This window comes from Adiantum capillus-veneris, chromosome 12, assembly GCF_014529385.1.
Source record: "Adiantum capillus-veneris isolate H3 chromosome 12, ASM1452938v2, whole genome shotgun sequence".
NCBI classification, from domain to species: Eukaryota; Viridiplantae; Streptophyta; class Polypodiopsida; order Polypodiales; family Pteridaceae; genus Adiantum; species Adiantum capillus-veneris.
The window spans coordinates 124746540-124765401 of NC_140942.1; the positions used below are offsets into that span (position 1 = coordinate 124746540).

Consider the following 18862-nt stretch of genomic DNA (forward strand, 5'->3'; position numbering starts at 1 on the left):
CCAGACCAAACCTCTTCAGGGATGTCACCTCTCAAAGACATGTGAGGGGATTGATTGCATATATGCACTGCAGTTTTCAAAGCTTCTCCCCAAAATCCATGAGAGAGATTAGCTGTGGACAGCATGCATCTCACCCTCTCACAAAGTGTCCTATTGAATCTTTCAGCCACACCATTAGAAGAGGGGCTGTATGGCACAGTAAGCTCCCTCTTAATGCCCAAATTTTCACAAAACTTGTTAAATTCAGCACTTGTGTACTCCCCCCCATTGTGTGTACGCAAGCATTTTAGCTTTCTACCAGTTTGGGTGGTCACAAATGCATGAAATCTCTTAAACGCAGCAAAGGCTTCATCCTTAGACTTAAGCAAATAAACCCAACTTTTCCTAGAATGATCATCAACAAAGGAGACAAAATAACATGCACCACCCATAGACTTAGTAGGCATGCTACATACATCAGAATGTACAAGATCAAGCACACAAGATTTACGAGAGACACCAGAGTAATAAGAACGCTTTACTTGCTTGCCATATTGACATTCATTACAAAAGTCAAGCTTTGTGCCATTAGCATCAAGCTTGTTCAAAGTACAAAGCTTAGAAAGGCCCTTTTGGCTCATATGGCCAAGCCTCTTGTGCCACAACTCCATGTGAGAGTTAATTTTAGCCAATGCACTAAACTTGCCCAACACGGCCTTTCCATGCTTGCAGTAAAGCGTCCCTTTCTTTGTGCCCTTTACAATCAGCCTTAGCCTTTGGTCATTTTCCATGATCCTCTCTCAAACAAGATGTTGTAACCATGCATATCCATCTGACCAACAGAAAGCAGACTCTTCTTGATTCTCGGCACATATCGAACATCATGCAAGACAAGCTCATTTGTGCCATCTATGGAGAGATGCACAGTGCCAATACCCTCCCCTCAATGGAACATGCATGATTGTTTCCAAGGTATACATGGCCACGCTTGCCCGTATCAAAAGTAGAGAAACACTCCTTGATAGGAGTCACATGAAATGAAGCATCGGAATCAACAATCCAAGTCTGGGACAATGCATCATTCACAGTTAACAAAGCATCAATAAGATCACTCTTAGTGATCTGCATGTCCTGTGTATGAACATAGAGAGAGGCATCAAACTCATGAGCATCATCAGCTGACAAAGTAGCACATAGGATGTCCTCTACATCTGACAACTCCTCAATAACAACACTAGAGGCCACATTGGCCTTCTCCTTATCCTTAGAGCTGTCCTGTGCATCTGTCTTGACTTCTTTCTTCTCTTTCTTTTTGTCTCCGCCATTCTTCTTTCTTTCTAACTCTGCCTTATAATACCTGCAATCGGGCTTCTTGTGACCTTTCCTACCACATTGATAGCATGTCACATCACCCTTGCCTTTGCTGGCATTTCCCCTTTCCTTGCTCTTACTCTTACTCCTTTGTGCATAGTTATTCTTCTTCTCTGTCCTGCCTCTAACGATGTTGGCTGAGCTGCCTCCCTCTCCACCTGCTTTCCTCCTGATTTCCTCATTGAGAATAGAACCCCTAACACCATCAAAGGTCAGATTGGGGTTATTAGACAGTGAAACCACCAATGTCTTCCAAGAATCAGGTAGGGTCATAAGCAAGAAGATAGCTTTCAGCTTATCATCAAAGGGAGGCATGCCTGAATCCTGCAACTGCGACAAAGTACCTGTTAACGACGACAAGTGCTCTGCAACGCTCTTTGACTCATCCAATTGCATGCCAACAAGTTTTCGCATCAAATGCACTTGATTGACCGGTGTTGTATTTTCATACGTTGCCTTCAACTTTGCCCACAAACTAAAAGCAGTCATAAGACCTTTGAGATCTACCAAGATCTCGTTAGAAACGGCCATCTTTATGTAAGTAATGGCCTTCTTGTTCAAAGTGGCCCATGCATCATCAGACATGTCCTCTAGCTTGTGTTCCTCTAATGCCCTGTCACAGTGTCACGTGACACATCCCAACCCTATGTGTCCGTGGACAAGCTACACCACAACAGGGTTTGAGTCAGTCCGAACAAGTTAGATTAGCAGTGATCTAGCACTTTTGTGAGTCTATTCGTAGACCGTGCATGCCCAGTCACTTAGCATAGATGCATATCCTCCGGTTGCACACAGCATGATCATCGGAATTCCCATAAGAATCCATTAGCATTAGTTAGGGGAATTTTCCAGTGCATTTAGCCTATTTTCCTATTTATTGGTATTTTCACTTATTATTTTTAAGTGACTTTCCAACAAAAGTAGGTAGGGCAATTTTGCTAAGTTTCTATATAAGCAAACCCAAGTTTGCACTAGATGGCAGAAGAGGCAGCAGGAGCACCTTGCTCAACAAGCAACTTCTCAGCAAGACCAACCCCCGCGACTACTCTGGCGTTTTCTCCACAAAAGACCTAGCGTTTTTGCATCAGATCAGCCTTGACGATTTGTGCACAGCAGATCAGCCCCGGCGTCATATGACACAGCAGATCAGCCTAGCGTTTTTGCATTTGCAGAACCCCGGCGACAGAAGGACCAATTTCAGCCCCTGGCGTTTTTGGATTTCATCAGCAAATTAAGACCGGCATCATTCACCTAAAGTGTAGCAGATTCAGCCCGTAAAGACCTTCAGTTTTCAGCCCTAAGAAACCTCATTTTTCAGCCAAGAAAACGCAGCCAAAACAGTCATTTTCAGCCACCAAAACAGTCCCGAAATTCAGCGATTAGAAGATCTCAGATTTCAGCCATCGTCGTCGTCATCGTCGTCGTCGTCGTCACCGTCGTCGTCATCAACATAGACCAAGTTGCATAGTCCATTGCATACGCATTGTACACCTTTGTGCAATCAAAGAATAGACCACTCTCGCCGACGAGAGTGGGGCCTTCGGAGGAGGGTTTTACAACCTCTCGGGTGTCGTATCTCTTCTCTCTCCTTCTCTCAGTCTCATTCACTTGTACGCACAATCCACTCACTTTGTTCGTGATCATAGCACTCTCCATAAGACGGAAGGCTCTCCTTCCCTAAGAACTAAAAGGAACCTTGAGCAATAAAGATCACTAATCTTGAGAAAAATACAACATTCATTCTGCTGCACCTAACATACAGTCTTTAAGGAAGAGAATTCCTTGAATTCTGTCCTTCCATAGGTCAAAACCTGTACCTTCGAAGCGCCGGATCTCAAAGAGATTCTTCACGTTTGAGGAGGATGACGCCATAGGTGCACAAAAGGAGAGCTAACTTGCTGAAATTTTGGGCAAAACGCACCAAAAACGAAGTACAGCCTCACATGAGTGTGTACAACAACTCCAAATAGTCACAGGAGCAATTCGAGGCAAAACGGGTCAGTTTAGGCACAAAAATCGAGTTCTGAATTTTTTGCGTAGAAAATTTCAGCGAGCTTATTTGTGCCCAAAAACAACAATTTTGGTTGTTTTTACCCTCACAAGACATACATAAGGCTAAAACACAGCCTTTAGAAGCATATATGAGCAAAAGCCCCAATTTGTTGCATCAATTTTGCATGAAATTGGCCCACAGATGGTCATACATAGGCAAGACGAGGTCAATGTGCATAAATTAGAGCGATTTGCACTTTCCCCATTGTATATACATCGAAATACACTTGCAAAAAACTTGCGCAAATCTGAAATTTGTTGGAAACACCTGTTTTGAAGATCCGTTTTCGGCAATTTCAGTGTTTTCGGGCAGTGGGGACCGAGGGAATGCGAACCCACACCTTAATACATGCTTTGCAATACTTGCGTTTTGCTGTAATGACCTGTAATTTGCTGATTTTTACCTGTTTTCAGCCTGTTTTAGATCAAAAGTGCAAGCCCGGGGGCCCTCTAGTCTCTGGGGATGATCCCTTGGCGACGAAACAGCAACTCTTCGCGTCAAAGTTGATCCTCTTGGCTGAAAATCAGCATTTGCAGGTTTTGGGCCAAACCCTAAATGGGCTCTGAGACTAGTTGATGAGCGCGCAGCAAGAAGTGCAGGTGGTAGAGCACGGCAACTAGTGCAGGCTGAGTGCAGGCGATGAAGGGAGAGAGAGCCCACGATGCAGATCGAAATCAGGAGAGAGAGAGAGAGAGAGGCTCACGCTAGGTGGGGGAAATCAAGAGCTCACGTTTTTGAGCCTTGCATCCCTTTTATTATCTTTAGGACCATTTTTAAAATGTTGGGCCAAGTTCAATGTGAACTTGGCCAAGGGTTTTGGAACCCTTTGAAGCTATACAAAATGTACATTATGGGCTGGCCATTTAGGGCCTTTAACCCCAACACGAACTGTGCTCAAGGTTCCTTTTACGTACGGAAGGGAGAGCCTTCCGTTCATTTATTGAGAGAGTGCAAATGATCGCAAACAAAGTGGCAAACACTGTGAATGAAGGTGTTGAGACTGAGAGATAGAGATAGAAGAGAATACGACAGCAGAAGAGTTGTCAAACCCTCCTCCGAAGGCCCCACTCTCTATGGCGAGAGCGGTCTACTATTGATCGCACAAATCTCTACAATGCTTTGGACTTGCCGACGATGTCGACTACGACGAGACGGGCTGAAATCTGAAAACGCTAAGGGCTGAAATCTGCTAATCTTTATCTGTTGAATTCTGACTCTATGTCGGTGATGACGATGCAACGACGACGCGCTGAAAACGCAGATGCTGAAATCTGCGTTTCCGGGCTGAATCTGCAAACGCTCACTGATCTGATCGTGCAACGAGGATTTGATGCGGGAAGGTGAGATCTGCGAGGTTCGGGGGTTCTACTGTGGAGTCTTGATGTTGAGATCTGAAAACGTTGATGCAAAGACTGACTTTGTCGCAGAGGATCTGCAAAACGCTAGGATGTTTTGTAAATTCAAAAACGCTAGGGCTGAAGCTTGTCCTGTTGCAAAAAAGCTAATGATCTGATGAGTCTTGCTGTCGCCAGGCTGCTGCAATGCAAAAACGTTGGCTGTCCTTGGCAAAAACGCTAGGCTGGTCTTTGGTTGAAAACGTTGTGTTGACTGCCGGGGGGGGGGGTTGAGAAGGTGCACTGTTGGATGTCAAGTCCGTGCTGCCTTTGATAAGCAAGTATATAAGAAACCTAGGGCTAGCACCTTCTGGCCCTACCTAGTTTCCAACAAAAGTCACTTAAAAATAATAAGTGAAAATTGGCTAAAATAGGGAAAAATAGGGCTATGCACTGTAAAAATGCTCCTGAAGGGTTCTAAGTGTAATTTGATGATCATGGTGTGTCCAACTAGAGGATATGCATCTACTCTAAGTGTCTGGACATGCACGGTCTGCAAACAGACTCACAAAAGTGCCAGATCACTTCTTAATCTAACTGAGCTGAACCCATGTCATGAAGTAGCTTGTCCACGTACACATAAGGTTAGATGTGCACGTGACAGTCGATACTAACAGTCAGTGTTTGTTAAGACAGTTTATGGCTTTTGTCTGTTTTGCAGGCGTAATCGAGGGTGATTACAATGCTTTTAAGAGGGGGGCATCTGGACGCAGAGTCTTGAGAGTGAGAGCCTCCCACTCCCTTGTACTTTGAGTTGCAGATTAATACAAAAACAAATACCGAAAGGGGCGCTAGTCTTTGGGGCGAATATCTCTTGGCACGGAACTCCGTTGGGCCTGTCGAATCAATTGTGAACTGTGAACTATTTTGAAGTGAATTCTTGTCGTGTCACGGTAGAATCTTTACTTGGAGTGTCCAAGTCTGTTACAAAAGTCTTACATTTCCGATTAGAAGACTCAATTGGAAAAGTTTTTGCCCTTGGTGGAATTTTCCTACAATAAGACGATCCACTCTTCGACGGGGAAGGTGCCATTTAAGATATTGAAGGTGTTAGTCCTACGAAGGTTCTACCCTTAGCACAAAAGATAAGATTTTTGAAGCCGACCAGTACACGAGGGACTTGGACACTGCTTTTACCAAGGTGCGGGAGGCTTTAGCAAAATCTCATGAAAGACATAAGAGGGCAGCAGATCGACACCGTGGCGATTTGAAATTGAAGGAAGACGGGTGCTCTTACGTTTTGAGAAGGCATGCCTACGAAAGAAAAAGGGAAAGGAGCGGCTTTTTCCAAAGCTTAGCATGAGATACCATACCTTTCCAGATAAAAGAAAGATAAATGATGTCTCCTTTAGACTGAAGCTATCCGATACTTGGAGAATTCACAATGCTTTTCATGTAAACCTTTTAGAGGCGATGTGCCTGATGATGGGGAGCCAGATGAGCAACCCGAAGTGGAGGAAAGCGAGGAGATACTCGTTCCAGAACAGATATTAGCACATAAAGATTTAAAGGTAAAGTGATTAGACGGTTCTTGGTTAAATTCAAGAACTATCCTGCATTGGATGCGAAGTGGATGGAAGAGGAGGACCTAGCAGATACTCCTCAGGTTGTGGAACTTTACCTTGAAGCATTCGGTTTAGCATAGTCTACTCCGATAGAACCCCGTTTTCAGCATGGGTGAATCTAGTGCAGCGGGCTTGCACAAGAGGGGAGTCACTCTGTTCCTGTCACGTGACACATCCAACCCTATGCGTCCGCGGACAAGCTACAACATGACCATGGTTTAGTTCAGTCAAGTGAGTCTAGAATAGGAAGTGTTCTGGCACTTTTATGAGTCTGCTCGTAGACCGTGCATGCCCGGACACTTAGAGTAGATGCATATCCTTTGGTTGCGCACAGCATGATCATCAGCATTACCATCAGAATCCATCAAGAGCATTTTCCAGTGCACAGAACCTATTTTCGCTATTTTTGACATTTTTCACTTATTAAGTGACTTTTGTTGGGAACTGGGTATGGCGATTTTGCTAAAGTAATATATAAGCAAACCTAGGGCTAGGCTAATCTGGCAAAAGAGGAGAAAGGGCATCAGGCAAATCATTGCAACAGGCTTCTCTCTCCCATTCTCAGCAAGAACCCCCCCTCAGACTGGCGTTTCTCAGCCCCTGCACTTGGCGTTTTGTAGCAGCGATTCCAGCCTCAGGCCAGCGTTTTCAGCAGCCACCTTTCCTTGCCAGCAGCCCCACTCATTAGCCTTGCAAGACTCAGTGTTTTTAGCGATTTCAAGATCTGCTGTCCCAGCGTTTTCAGCCCCATCAGCAGCATTTCTGCAGCAGCATTGCAGCCAGCAGTACAACATTTTTGCAGCAGTGCTTCAGCACCATCAGAACAGCGTTATTGCAGCAGTAATTCAGCGAACAAAACAACATCAATGAAGATCAGCGTTTTCCAAGCAATTACAGTCGGTCAATCAACATTTTCTGTCAACATCCAGTTAGCATTTTTGGAACTAGCAAGGAGTTGAGCGTTTTCAGCCTTCAAGTCCACAGCAGCAGATAGAGGTCATCATCACCGTCGTTCTCGAAGCATTCAATTTCCCGCATTAGCATCACTTAGCTTCGCATCTACACTTGTACCAGATTTGTGCAATCAATAGCGTAGACCTCTCGCGCCATCGAGAGAGAGGCCCTTGGAGGAGGGATTTACAACTTTCCGGTGTCGTATTCTTTTCTTTCTCGATCTCTCAGTCTCAGCACCTTCATTCACAGTGTTCATCCACTTTGTTTGTGATAACTTGCACTCTCACTAAAGAATGGATGGCTCTCCCTTCCCTAAGTAAAAGGAACCTTGAGCACAGTTTGGAGCACTCATCTTGAGCAAAGTTCAACATTCATTCCGCTGCACCTTACATTGGTATTAGAGCTTTGGCAGTGTTCTGTATAACTCAAGGAAAGAACCACAAGAACTTTTTTTGCATGTTGCGGTCGCACGTAACCCAAGTTCTCTTGGGCGTGTCGATTCCTAATCGTGTTTTTGAAGAGTGACAGGAAACCCAAGAAAGAAGGGCTTGTCCAACCTCCCCTTGTGCTTCTTTTCACTCATTGAGAGCGGACCGTGCACTTAGCGGCCGGCCAATCGACGTGAGGTGGGAAAAAGCAACCTTCGTGTGAGCGCAAGGGCGCCAAGGGGTGCGCCCGCGGAAAAGAGCAAAACTCGGGTGAAGAGAAGATCCTTCTCTAACACGGATTGCAAGCGAAAGAAGAACCTCAAGAACTCAAGAACCTCAAGACCCTTAAGAACCCAAGACCCACAAGAACCCAAGTTCTTCGTGAACTGAAGAACCAAAGATCACAGTGTATGGTCATCACTGGAAGCGGAATGGATACTTCGCTTGGAGGTGATGAGCATGAGAGAGGCAAAGAAGAATTTTCTCCACCAGGAGGTTTTTTCGACCCTCCCCCTTTCCCATCTATGCCACGGTTTGCACCGAATCCTATGGAGGCTTTGGTCAAGTTGATGATGGACATGATGGCGCAACAACAAGAAGCGAATCGCGTTGCTATGGCACAACAAGTAGCGAATGATGAATCGCGTTGCGGTGGCACAACAAGAAGCAAATCGCATTGCCATGGAGCGTGATCGCCAAACCTGACAGGAAACCTTGGACCGCGAAGCACGCTTGGCGGTCGAGGAACGAAAAGAAAGAAAAGCACAAAGGAAGGAGGCGGCTGAAGGAAGACGAGCGGCCTTGGAGGCCGATCGTGAGGCACAAAGAGAACTACGCATGCAAGAAATGGTTCGACAGGTTCTCGCCTCGAAGTCTGAGCCAACCAAAGATGTTGGTAGTTCATCAAGTGGCGCAAGCCGAGATTCGGACTCCAACAACCCAGCCACAGAGAAGTTGACTTTCAGTAAGTATGTTGGTAAGATGGATGCTACTGTTATTCATTCTTGGTTGCATCAATTTAATGCTTATTTTGCGACAACTACGAAGACAGGCAATAGCAAGGTTTTGACGGTAGCCATGTACCTTGCCGGTATCACAAATTGATGACGTGGCTGCCCAACACACCTTGCATAAGCCGAGAAGATGCAGCAGTGACACGTGGCAGTTTTTCGAAATTTGCGTTGGACATGCTGATGCGGCACACTGTACGGGTTTCCGGGAATTGCAGCGCTGACGTGGCAGGGTGTACGGAAAGCTGGCTGCTTTTTCTACGCAATTGAAGAGAGAGAGAGAGAGAGAGAGAGAGAGAGAGAGAGAGAGAGAGAGAGAGTTTCTGCTTTATTTTAAAAAGCTATTCTAAGGACAACTTTTGGAACGTGTTTTATTTTACAAGCAAGAGAGAGAAAGAGCCTTTGCAACACGTTCTTTTTCCCTTGCACATGCACAATCAGAAAATGGAACATTGACAAGATGTTTGCCCATTGCATGTGCTTCTCACACAAATTCGTTTGTGTGAGAAAATATCGCAAGGTTTGATGATTTGTTTGGACAACAAAATCAGCCCCTAGCAGATAGTGTTTCCAACTAGTGAGAGCGTGGATGACTGCCTGCAATTCTTTCTCATAGACTTGCAAGTTCCTTTCGGTCTTCAAAAGAATTCTGCTCTCATATGCGACTACTCGGCCATACTGCATTAGAACTGCACCAAGACTATGGCCACACGCATCACACTGAACCACAAAAGGTTTCGAAAGATCTTGCAAAATGATTACCGGATCTGAAGTCAGCTTCTCTTGTAAGTGTTTGAAGGCTAAAATTTCCTTGGCTGTCCACTTGAAAGTAACTCCTTTTCCTTGCAGTGCATGGAGTGGAGAAGCTATCTTAGCAAAATTTCGCCTAGAAAGCTTTGAATGTCATGTACGGACTTCAAGTCTGGCCATGACCTAATTGCTTCCACTTTGGCGGGATCCATGCGTACCCCATCCTTTGGAACAATGTGTCCAAGGAAGTGAATCTCTTCCAAAAAGAATTCACTCTTCTTCGCATTAATGAGTAGCCCGTTCTTGCGTAGCTCATTGAAAACTGCGGTCAAGTGATCCCTATGCTCCTCTTCAGACTTTGAGAAGACAATCATGTCATCAAAGAAGGTACCCACGAAGTTTCTATGTGGTTTAAAAATTCTGTCCATCATTCTATTAAACGTGGTAGGAGCATTTGTGAGACAAAATGGCATGACAAGAAACTCATAGAGACCAAATGTTTTCATGAACGCAGTCTTATGGACATCTTCTGGCCTAATGCGTATCTGATGGTACCCACTCTTTAGGTCTATCCTTGTAAACAATGACGCTCCCTCAAGTCGATCAAGAATGTCATCTATCCTCGGTATGGGGAACCTGTTCTTGATGGTGTTCTTATTCAAGGCGTGATAGTCAATGCACATGCGCCATGAACCATCCTTCTTCTGCACTACGAGTACAAGCGAACAAAAAGGGGATGAACTGGGCTGAATCAGCCCCTTCTCTAGAAGCTCGTTGACCTGACTCATAATCTCTTTCTGTTGGGCTGCACTAACCCTGTATGGTGGTCTATTCGTGGCACAAGATCTATGGTATGATCCTCATGTCTCTCAGGAGGTAACTCCCTTGGCAAAGAGTCCGAAAAACAATCACTGAAACCACGCAAAAAAGTTGACTTGTTTTTATCTAAGTAGACAAATTAGATACAACTTCAGGTACTCCTTTTGCAAAGATCAAGTACGCAGAAAGATGATTCTTTATTACAGATGAAATAGCAGAAGCAGAAACAACTAGAATAGACTCGCCTTTAAGCTTTACATCAAGGACATGAGTCTTTCCTCTATGTACAAGGGTAATCTTTTCGTTGTAAGTATCCACCATAGCATGCAACCTGTAACACCATGGGATACCTAGTAACACATCACAGCCCTCAAGTGGCATAATATGAAATTCTTCCGCATCGACATAGCTCTGAATGTGTAGACGAAGCTTCCCCAAAATGGGAGTAACAGGCTTTGAATGACCAGGGCATGCCAAACCTGCTTCCCGTGTCATACCCATCTCCTCTGCTCGAATGCCCAACTTTGTTGCCAATTCTGGTGATATGAAATTTGCACGGGCGCCTAGATCAAAGAGAACCAGCACTGTCTGCTCTCTAACTTTGCCCCAAGCTCTGCACAGTTCCGTGGCATCTATGTTTGGCTGGTCTCCAACCAAATTTGGGACAAGTCGTGCACTCGGCTTTGGCTTCTTCCCTTTATGGTCTGACTTGTCATCCTTATCCCGTGACTTCTTCTGTGGGCATTCATTTGCAAAATGTCCTTCCTCTTCACAAATGTAGCATTTCTTGGCCTCCCTAATAGCTTTCCTTTCTTCAAAAGTTTTGCCAGAAAAATGCCTTTTTTTGTCCTTGTTCTCGTCTCAAAGAAGATTTAGACTCCTTCTTGGACGTATCAGCTTCTTCATTGGAGGGCTTGTTTGTGGGAGGCACAAAAGGCTTTGCTGCAACATTGTCCTTGGCTGAAAATTGTTTGCCCTGAGACCTTTTCTTATGGCTATTAAATCCATTGGAATCTCCCTTCGACACTCTTGCATTCTCAATCAACTGAAACATGTTCATGACAATAGTCTTTGTGCAGTAGTCCTTGATCTTCTTGGGCAATCCGCAACTTCTCAATTTGTTGTGACAATGGCACAAACCTGTAAGAGGTGACTGGCAACAGTGCGGCCCAAAACTGTTTATTGTACTCTTCCAGATTCGCACACTGTTTAGCATTCAACTCGTGCCATTCTGTCATCACATCCACTTCAAAAGTGTTTGTCAGCCATGCAGTCGCAAAAATCTGTTTGAATTGGACCCATGTTGTTGGGGCTTGACCTTGGTTCAACAATGCGGTCCACCATTGAAGCCAATTTCCTTTCAAGAAAGTGGCAGACTTGCGTATCTTTGAAGATTCTGTGAAGTTTCCTCCAACATAAGCTGCATCTAACTGCTGTATGAAATTCCCTTTCAAGAAAGTGGCAGCCTTGCGTATCTTTGAAGATTCTGTGAAGTTTCCTCCAACATAAGCTGCATCTAACTCCTCAGTTCCTTTGAAAGTTTCAAACTTCACTCCTTGCCCAGCTGACTCAAAGGAGCCACATTGTGATAAACAGGTGCCTGTAACAGTGGTGCTCCATAATTGTTCATTCTAGCACTCGCATCAATTGTTTTACCTGTCGTATCTGCATTTTGTACGTACGGTTGCGAAAACCAGCCATACCAAATTGTGTTCCAGGCACTCGAAAGTGGCCATAGGCACCCTGAAAACCTGGTTGGACACCCATGTTCGCGTACATAGGGTTATCCATGCCTGTTTGCATTGTCCCAAACACATTCCCTGGCATATAACCTGTGGAGGGTCCAGCCATAGCTTGAAACGCTGAACCACCTCCAAAATAACCAGGATAAGTAATAGGTAATGGAAGGGTCTGATGCATAGCCTGTTCATTACTCCCTTGATCATTCACAAACGGTTTCTGTCCAGCTAAAGCAAGTTGCTTTGGATCATTGGACACCGCTGGTTGCTCAACCTCATGGGCTTTCTCTCGAGCATCATGAGTCCTCTGTGCATTGGAAATCTCCTTTTCTTGCAATGGCTCAGTCATGCCCTGTATAGGAGGTTGAAAACCTTGTGTCGGAGCCTGTAAGAACTCCTGCATCCTTGGGTTGCTAGCCAACTGCTGAAACATGTCCATGCAGCAACGCGATTGAGCTCTAAACAACCTGTCCTCTTCTTGAAGAGTTGAAGGAACTTTCTCTGTGCCATGTGAGGAAGATCCCTCTTCAGGTACTTGGTCTCTCTTCTCTGCCATAACGACAAGCTCTGTGTTGCTTTCACCCACAACAATCTACGCTGCACTTCTTGAAGAAAAAGTGACTATCCCGTCGATGGAACCATAGAGGGCGGTACTATTTCAATTACCTGTTAACTTTACGCAAAGCACTGAGAAAAAAAGAGAACACGGATGCGTCTAGCGACTAGAATGTCACTGTGCACACGAGACCGACACCCTGTAGGCCCCAAAGACTGGCGCCCCTTTCGGTATTTCTTTATTCAATTTAAGGTAGACGATCCGACCACTTAGTACAAGCTTTCGCAAAGCTGTTCAAACCCGGCGAGGGCTGAAAACGCAGGTTTCTGACCTGATTTCGGCAACATAATGGCGCAAAACCCCATGTAGGTCAAAAGTACCTGTCTAGGGCGGATTCCCTCGCTATTTGGAAGCTTTCTGGTGAGCTGTCACAGAAATTCAGCATGCTGTAATTCTTTGTTTTTCACTGCTGGGTGCCCAAAAGCCTGTACACGCATCCCAAGGCTCTCACGAGGCTCCCTTGGTGTTCCCTTGCAGTTTAGGTGCGAAACCCTAAACCTGTAGAAAAACACAGCAGGCTGTAATTCCCTGTTTCGGATCGTTTTTAGCAGAGCAAACACGCCTACGCGTGTCCCAAGGGCTCCCGCACGCAATGGGACAGTTCCCCTGTGAATTGAACGAGTTTTCACGCGAGAAAACTCTTTAAACTCGTAATCTTTCACGATGGAACTGTGTACCTGTGGGGGATCAGCAATTAGCTAATCAGGTTCCTGTTGAGAAGGCTCTTGCCGTGGCAAACGTGCATAAACCCCCGAGAACTGTACATATTCATGTGAGTAGCCCAACTAGTGGGGCATTAACATATGTGCCAAAGGGGGGAGAGAGATGCACGAGAGCAAGTCCTGGCGCTACATGAGACAGAGGAGAAGGCAAGCTTTCCATTAAAGTTGTAGACCTGCACCCACTACTCATACACACACTGTAGGTCACTTATGTGTAAATATTAGCCTCCTCTCTCAAATTGGGCGTCCCCTCTTCATGCTGGAAGTGGCTAAACTGTCTGGAGCCGCCATGTGTCCAGTTTGCTCCTTTTGAGTTAATTCCCTAGTTCCCACTTACTTATAAAGTTATTAGTGACTTTCCTAGTGGCGCAGACTTCATTTGGCGCACATAGGCTTCCATATTCATCAGAATTCAGTGCTAACTGGCCCGAACAATCCCAGATTGACCGACCTAGACTCCCGATGTGAGAAACCTGTTCGGCCGCAGCCGTTTCACACTGGCCATGCAATGTCCACTTGCACCTTTTCAAGGTTCCGGGAAAAACAAATAAAATAAAAATATCTAGTACTTATTTATGGAAGGCAACAGGAAAAATACACTTCCTGGTGACACCATACATAATAGAAGCTCTTTTTATTTTGCATTGAGTGCTCAGTGCATGCAAATATGGATGCAAGAATTCGTGAAAGACGCAAAAATAAAGTTTGTGCGAAATCATGTAAACTAAGTGCATAACAGATGGAAACTTCATGATAATCCTTTACTCCTCCCCTCGAGCTTGAGCTCAACTCAGATGCCTTAATAGGCATGGCATACATAACTCAAAGTTTGAAGCCTTGAAATCCTTTTGCAATTTTTGATGAACTGTTTTAGTCTTAGTTCTGTTTAAGTACTTGGTCTTGAGGCCCTTTTCTTTCCTTTGATAATGAATGACTTTTGATGCTTAGGTGCTGCTCTTTTGCTCGTGGGAATTGCCCTCCACAAGGGCTTGATGCTTATGCTTTCTTTTTCGCGTGGAACTGCACCCTTCTGTATCCGAGAGGCTCCCTTTGTGTGCACAGGGTCGTGGGACAGCAACCCTATGAGGGGTTGGAGCCTTGGGGATTTGGAGTAACCGTGGGAAGTGGGCCTCCACAGACATTGACCCGAAATAAGTTTAATATGCAACTTACCGAAGCGATGAGGTCTGCCGTTGGCCGGTTGAATCGAATAAGGATGAATCAATAGAGGCGTTCGGTCGATGCCCTTGGTGCCCAGGGAACAGTCAGCCGACGATCGCAAAATCCTTATGACAACCGACCAGAGTCCGTTCGGACCCGAAAATCTTTTGCAGTGTGGTTGAGCGCCTCAGTTGGAGTCCGCCGGGCGGCCAATCACATGTGTGCACCCTTTTTAGGGTCTTGGAGGCTCTCACAAGATTGCTCCAAAAAGAAGGTGTGACTTCAAAAATTGTCAAGCATTTATTAATGTCACACACACACACACACACACACACACACACACAATTTCTCAATTTGAGGATTTGTAGCAGAAAATTGAGAGAGCAAGCTTGATTAAGCAAAACTCAATTGGAGCATTAATCCTTGGGATATAACTCAAATTTGGCATGCATAGTCTCAAATGAAAGCTCTTGGGACGGGCTAGGCACACACACCAATTGCAAGTGCCAATTTTGCTAAAGTGAGGAGCAGCTATTGACGCAAGAAGAGCGGAAGTAGGCTTGAATGCAATCTAAATTGCAAATTTAAGTTGCTACTGGCCAATTAATGAACTCTAATGCAAATTAGGCTTCCAATTAGCCAGTGAGTAGTGGCCCAAGAGTCTTTAACTCAAGAACATTCTCACTAGCCAATGGAACACTAATTAGGCATGATATATGCAATAGGAGAGTAAACCTAACAGATCTAATGATAATGAAGGAATGCTAATCACTCTTAACACACAAAAGCATAGCAATAAGCCTACTTGATGGGAATGGGAATGTGCTAGCTAGGGTGGATGAAAGACAAACATCGTGCACGTGCAAGTGAGTGTGTGTAGGCTAGATTATCACACAAGCGAAGTAGGTTCCAAGGTAGATTAACTTGGACTCATAAACACAATCTTGAGTAGTTTGCTAACCCATCACAAGCTCACCATAAACAAGATAGATGTAATGCAAACATGGAATGGATTTGTTTATTCATGAAATGAGCTTTAAGTAGCTCTACAGCCTTGCACCACTACATGTGGGATAATTCCACCTTTTCTCTCCTTGACTCATACTCTAGTGACTCTAGGACAAAGCTCACACCTTACAACACTAATAAGGCTGATGCCGATGAGGGCTGAAAAACGCTGATGAGGCTGACGTGTAGATGCTGAAAACTCTATGCCAATGGGATGGTGCAGGTATGGATGCTGAAAGCGCCAGGCTGATTGCTGGAGTGCTGAGGTACTGAGGGCGCTGCTGCCCATGCATGGGTACTGATCTGATGGTAGATGGGAGAGGTCTACAGGATTCTGCAAGTGGGTCGAGTAGTGCAAGGGAGCCATAATGATGCCCCATTATTAACTCATGGTCACGCATTAATAATACAGTAAGAGGTGCTTCATATGCTATAAACTACCTAGGCTCAGTTTTAATGCCAAAGTCCTATAATGTGAACACTCCCTAGTGCCTACACCTAGCAAACATTGGTAGATGCTCGTGTGCAATCTGAGGGTATGCAACTAACTAAAGTGTCTGGACACGCAGGTCCTGCGAACAGGCTCACCAAGGTGCCATAACACTTCCAAGACTGTCCTAAACCCTAGAAATAGGAGTACAGCTTGTTCACATGCACGTAGGGTTAGATGTGCATGTGCACGTGACAGTGAAACTAGAAAAAGAAAACAAACGGCAAGAAGAAAGAGAAGTTGTCAAACTTGGATAAAAAGATTGCTTTAAAGATCAAGCTGATGGGACTTCTCTCAGCTCTGGGAGAAACCCCGTTGTGGGAAGGTGGGACATCACCTCAAATTGTTGGTATAACCCACAAAATCGGGAGCAATTGATATGAAAAGCTGGCGTTGGCAAAAGCTGGACTGCTAAAAACAGGACGCCAATTAAGAAGTCAACGTTTTCATGCTGCCGCCACTTCATCCGGATTTTCCACCGCTTTTAACACCGCGTTTTACAGGCTGCCATGTCAGCACCTTATGGATTTGTTACATCATCATTTATTGGTCTTTCTCTCTCTCCTCTTCTGTCGGTAAGTTAGGTGTGTCACTTTTGTGACCCTTCTTCTTCAACCACTTCTGTTGCTGTAAAAAGTTGTTCTTTATCTGCAGTTTTGGTATGAAGGTATGATAAATATATCTTAAAATCGTTCTAATATGTAAAATTCTCTTCCAAGCACTTCTGCTGCCGTGAGTTCTTCTTCGGGTTTTGTATGAAAGTATGATAAACATATCTTAAGGATTAAGAATGTGAGATGCCATCGCTTGTGCAGAGTTTTGAAGCTTTGAATCAGAGAGCAGTTGCAGTTGTTGTCGATCCTATCCAAAGTGTAAAAGGGAAAGTTGTCATTGATGCTTTTCGATTGATAAATCCCCAAACCATGATGCTTGGACAAGAACCCAGGCAAACGACTTCCAACCTTGGGCATCTCAATAAGCCATCCATACAAGTAGGTTTTTTTCTTACATGGGAAGCCCTTAGATGACTTGCTTTATTTTGATTACAGGCAAGATATATAAACATAGACGAGTGTCAATGTGCCTTTTATTTTGGCTGTAGGCATTGATTCATGGATTAAACCGGCACTACTACTCAATTGCCATCAATTATCGAAAGAACGAGCTTGAAGAAAAAATGCTTCTTAATCTACATAAGAGGAAGTGGACAGACGGATTGACGCTTGAGAGATTTGACAATCATGCGAAAATGAACGAGAGCACTGTACAAGTAAGGCTTGTTTTCTTTATGAAGTGAATGCTGGTAAGATATATTATTGAAAATAGGGCAGCAGAGGCAAGATTTAAAGAAGTTTTTGAATGCGAGGATTGCTAGTTTCAGTATATCTGCTGCTATAGAAATTGTGGTCTGTTATGCTGACTTAGTATTTTAGGGCTTTGTAAATATTGCATTGTTATTGATGGTTTCTGTGACTCATGCAGGAGATGCTTGACCTCGCCATCAAATACAACAAAGCTGTTCAGGAAGAGGACCAACTTCCTCCGGAAAAATTAGCCATTGCCAATGTTGGACGTCAAGATGCAAAGAAACATTTGGAGGAGCATGTTTCAAATCTTATGTCTTCAAATATTGTCCAAACTTTAGGGACAATGCTCGATACAGTGGTATTCTAGAAACTGTTAAAAAGGGGGCTCTAATGCTCTCATTGCAACCTACTGGGCGACGATACATTTCTCTTCTTTGAAGCACTTACACATTTGTTCTGGAGGGTTTTTTTTTGCTCGATGACAGTAATGCTGCTCAAGCCCTTCAACATGGTGATAGTACACAAGCGGTCATTGTTATCAGCTGCTTCGTCTATTAAATGACGCTTCGTGTTCCTCACGAAAATGTCTGTAAGGACAAACAAATTTTTTGGGTATGTGGATTGGTATGTTCATGGCTCTTGTTTTGGCTATGCACAAAAGTGGATAAAAGTATGTTCTCATGTCTGAACAAGCAGTTCCTTAATGTCAAGTGGTTTTTTTTCAAGTTAAAGGTGTAAACTTTTTGCTTTTCATGTTCTAGGTGTTTTTAGCTTTTGGCTTTTGCATGTCCTCCTCAGTCACTTGGGTTTGGATTGATGCATTTGTATATCGATTGTCGAGGTGTGTGGTTTGGTGGGTATTTGTAGCGACTTTGTGAGCTTTGCTTCCAAAGTTTTAAAACTTTGTCAAAAGCTGTTCGTGATATTATCTGTGTGGTACATATTCAACTCTGAGTTCGTTTGATGCAACATAGTGCATCTTACTCTCAGCTCTTTCGTGCAAAAATTGGTGATTGGGTGTTCCCTTTTGGCAAGTGTTGTGATAAGATAGTGTCCTGCATGAGTGCCGCTTTCATGGTTTGATACTGTCGTAGTGAACGACCAGACGGCATCAAACAGTTGAAGATGGTGCCAAGGAAAGAAGGATAAGCTTATTATGGGTGTCCCGCCTGTATTTTGCACCCAAGTTTTGCTGCCACAGTTTTACTTTGCGTCGCGTGCAACTCTTCAGTGGCATTTCTTTGTGTAAAACAAACAGATCACACTCTTATCTTCGTAATGCTGCAGAAAATTATGTTTATTTAAGTTTGGTTTTATTGATGGTGCATTGAGGATTGATATGATTGTTATGATCACCCGGTACGGCAGCCCGGTTCTTTCTCTCATCCTTTTTGAAGAGGACATATTGCTAGCAATATGAAGTTGGACCTTTCTTGATTGATCCAAGATCATTCAATGGGACTCTGGAGTGTTGTTTGTCTATTTTGGTCCAGTAT

The 18862-nt window shown here is 44.3% G+C and overlaps 1 protein-coding gene across 1 annotated transcript in view; it reads left to right on the top strand.

Moving 5' to 3' along the window:
• Window positions 1-18006, top strand: part of LOC147446468 (Mov34/MPN/PAD-1 family protein) — a 28392-nt gene extending 10386 nt beyond the window's left edge. The window contains exons 4-6 of the mRNA XM_086525677.1: window positions 16875-17051; window positions 17162-17329; window positions 17542-18006. Coding sequence (XP_086381803.1) covers window positions 16875-17051; window positions 17162-17329; window positions 17542-17733 — 537 coding nt within the window. The 3' untranslated portion in view covers window positions 17734-18006. The remainder of the gene's footprint in view (window positions 1-16874; window positions 17052-17161; window positions 17330-17541) is intronic.
• Window positions 18007-18862: the final 856 nt, after the last annotated feature.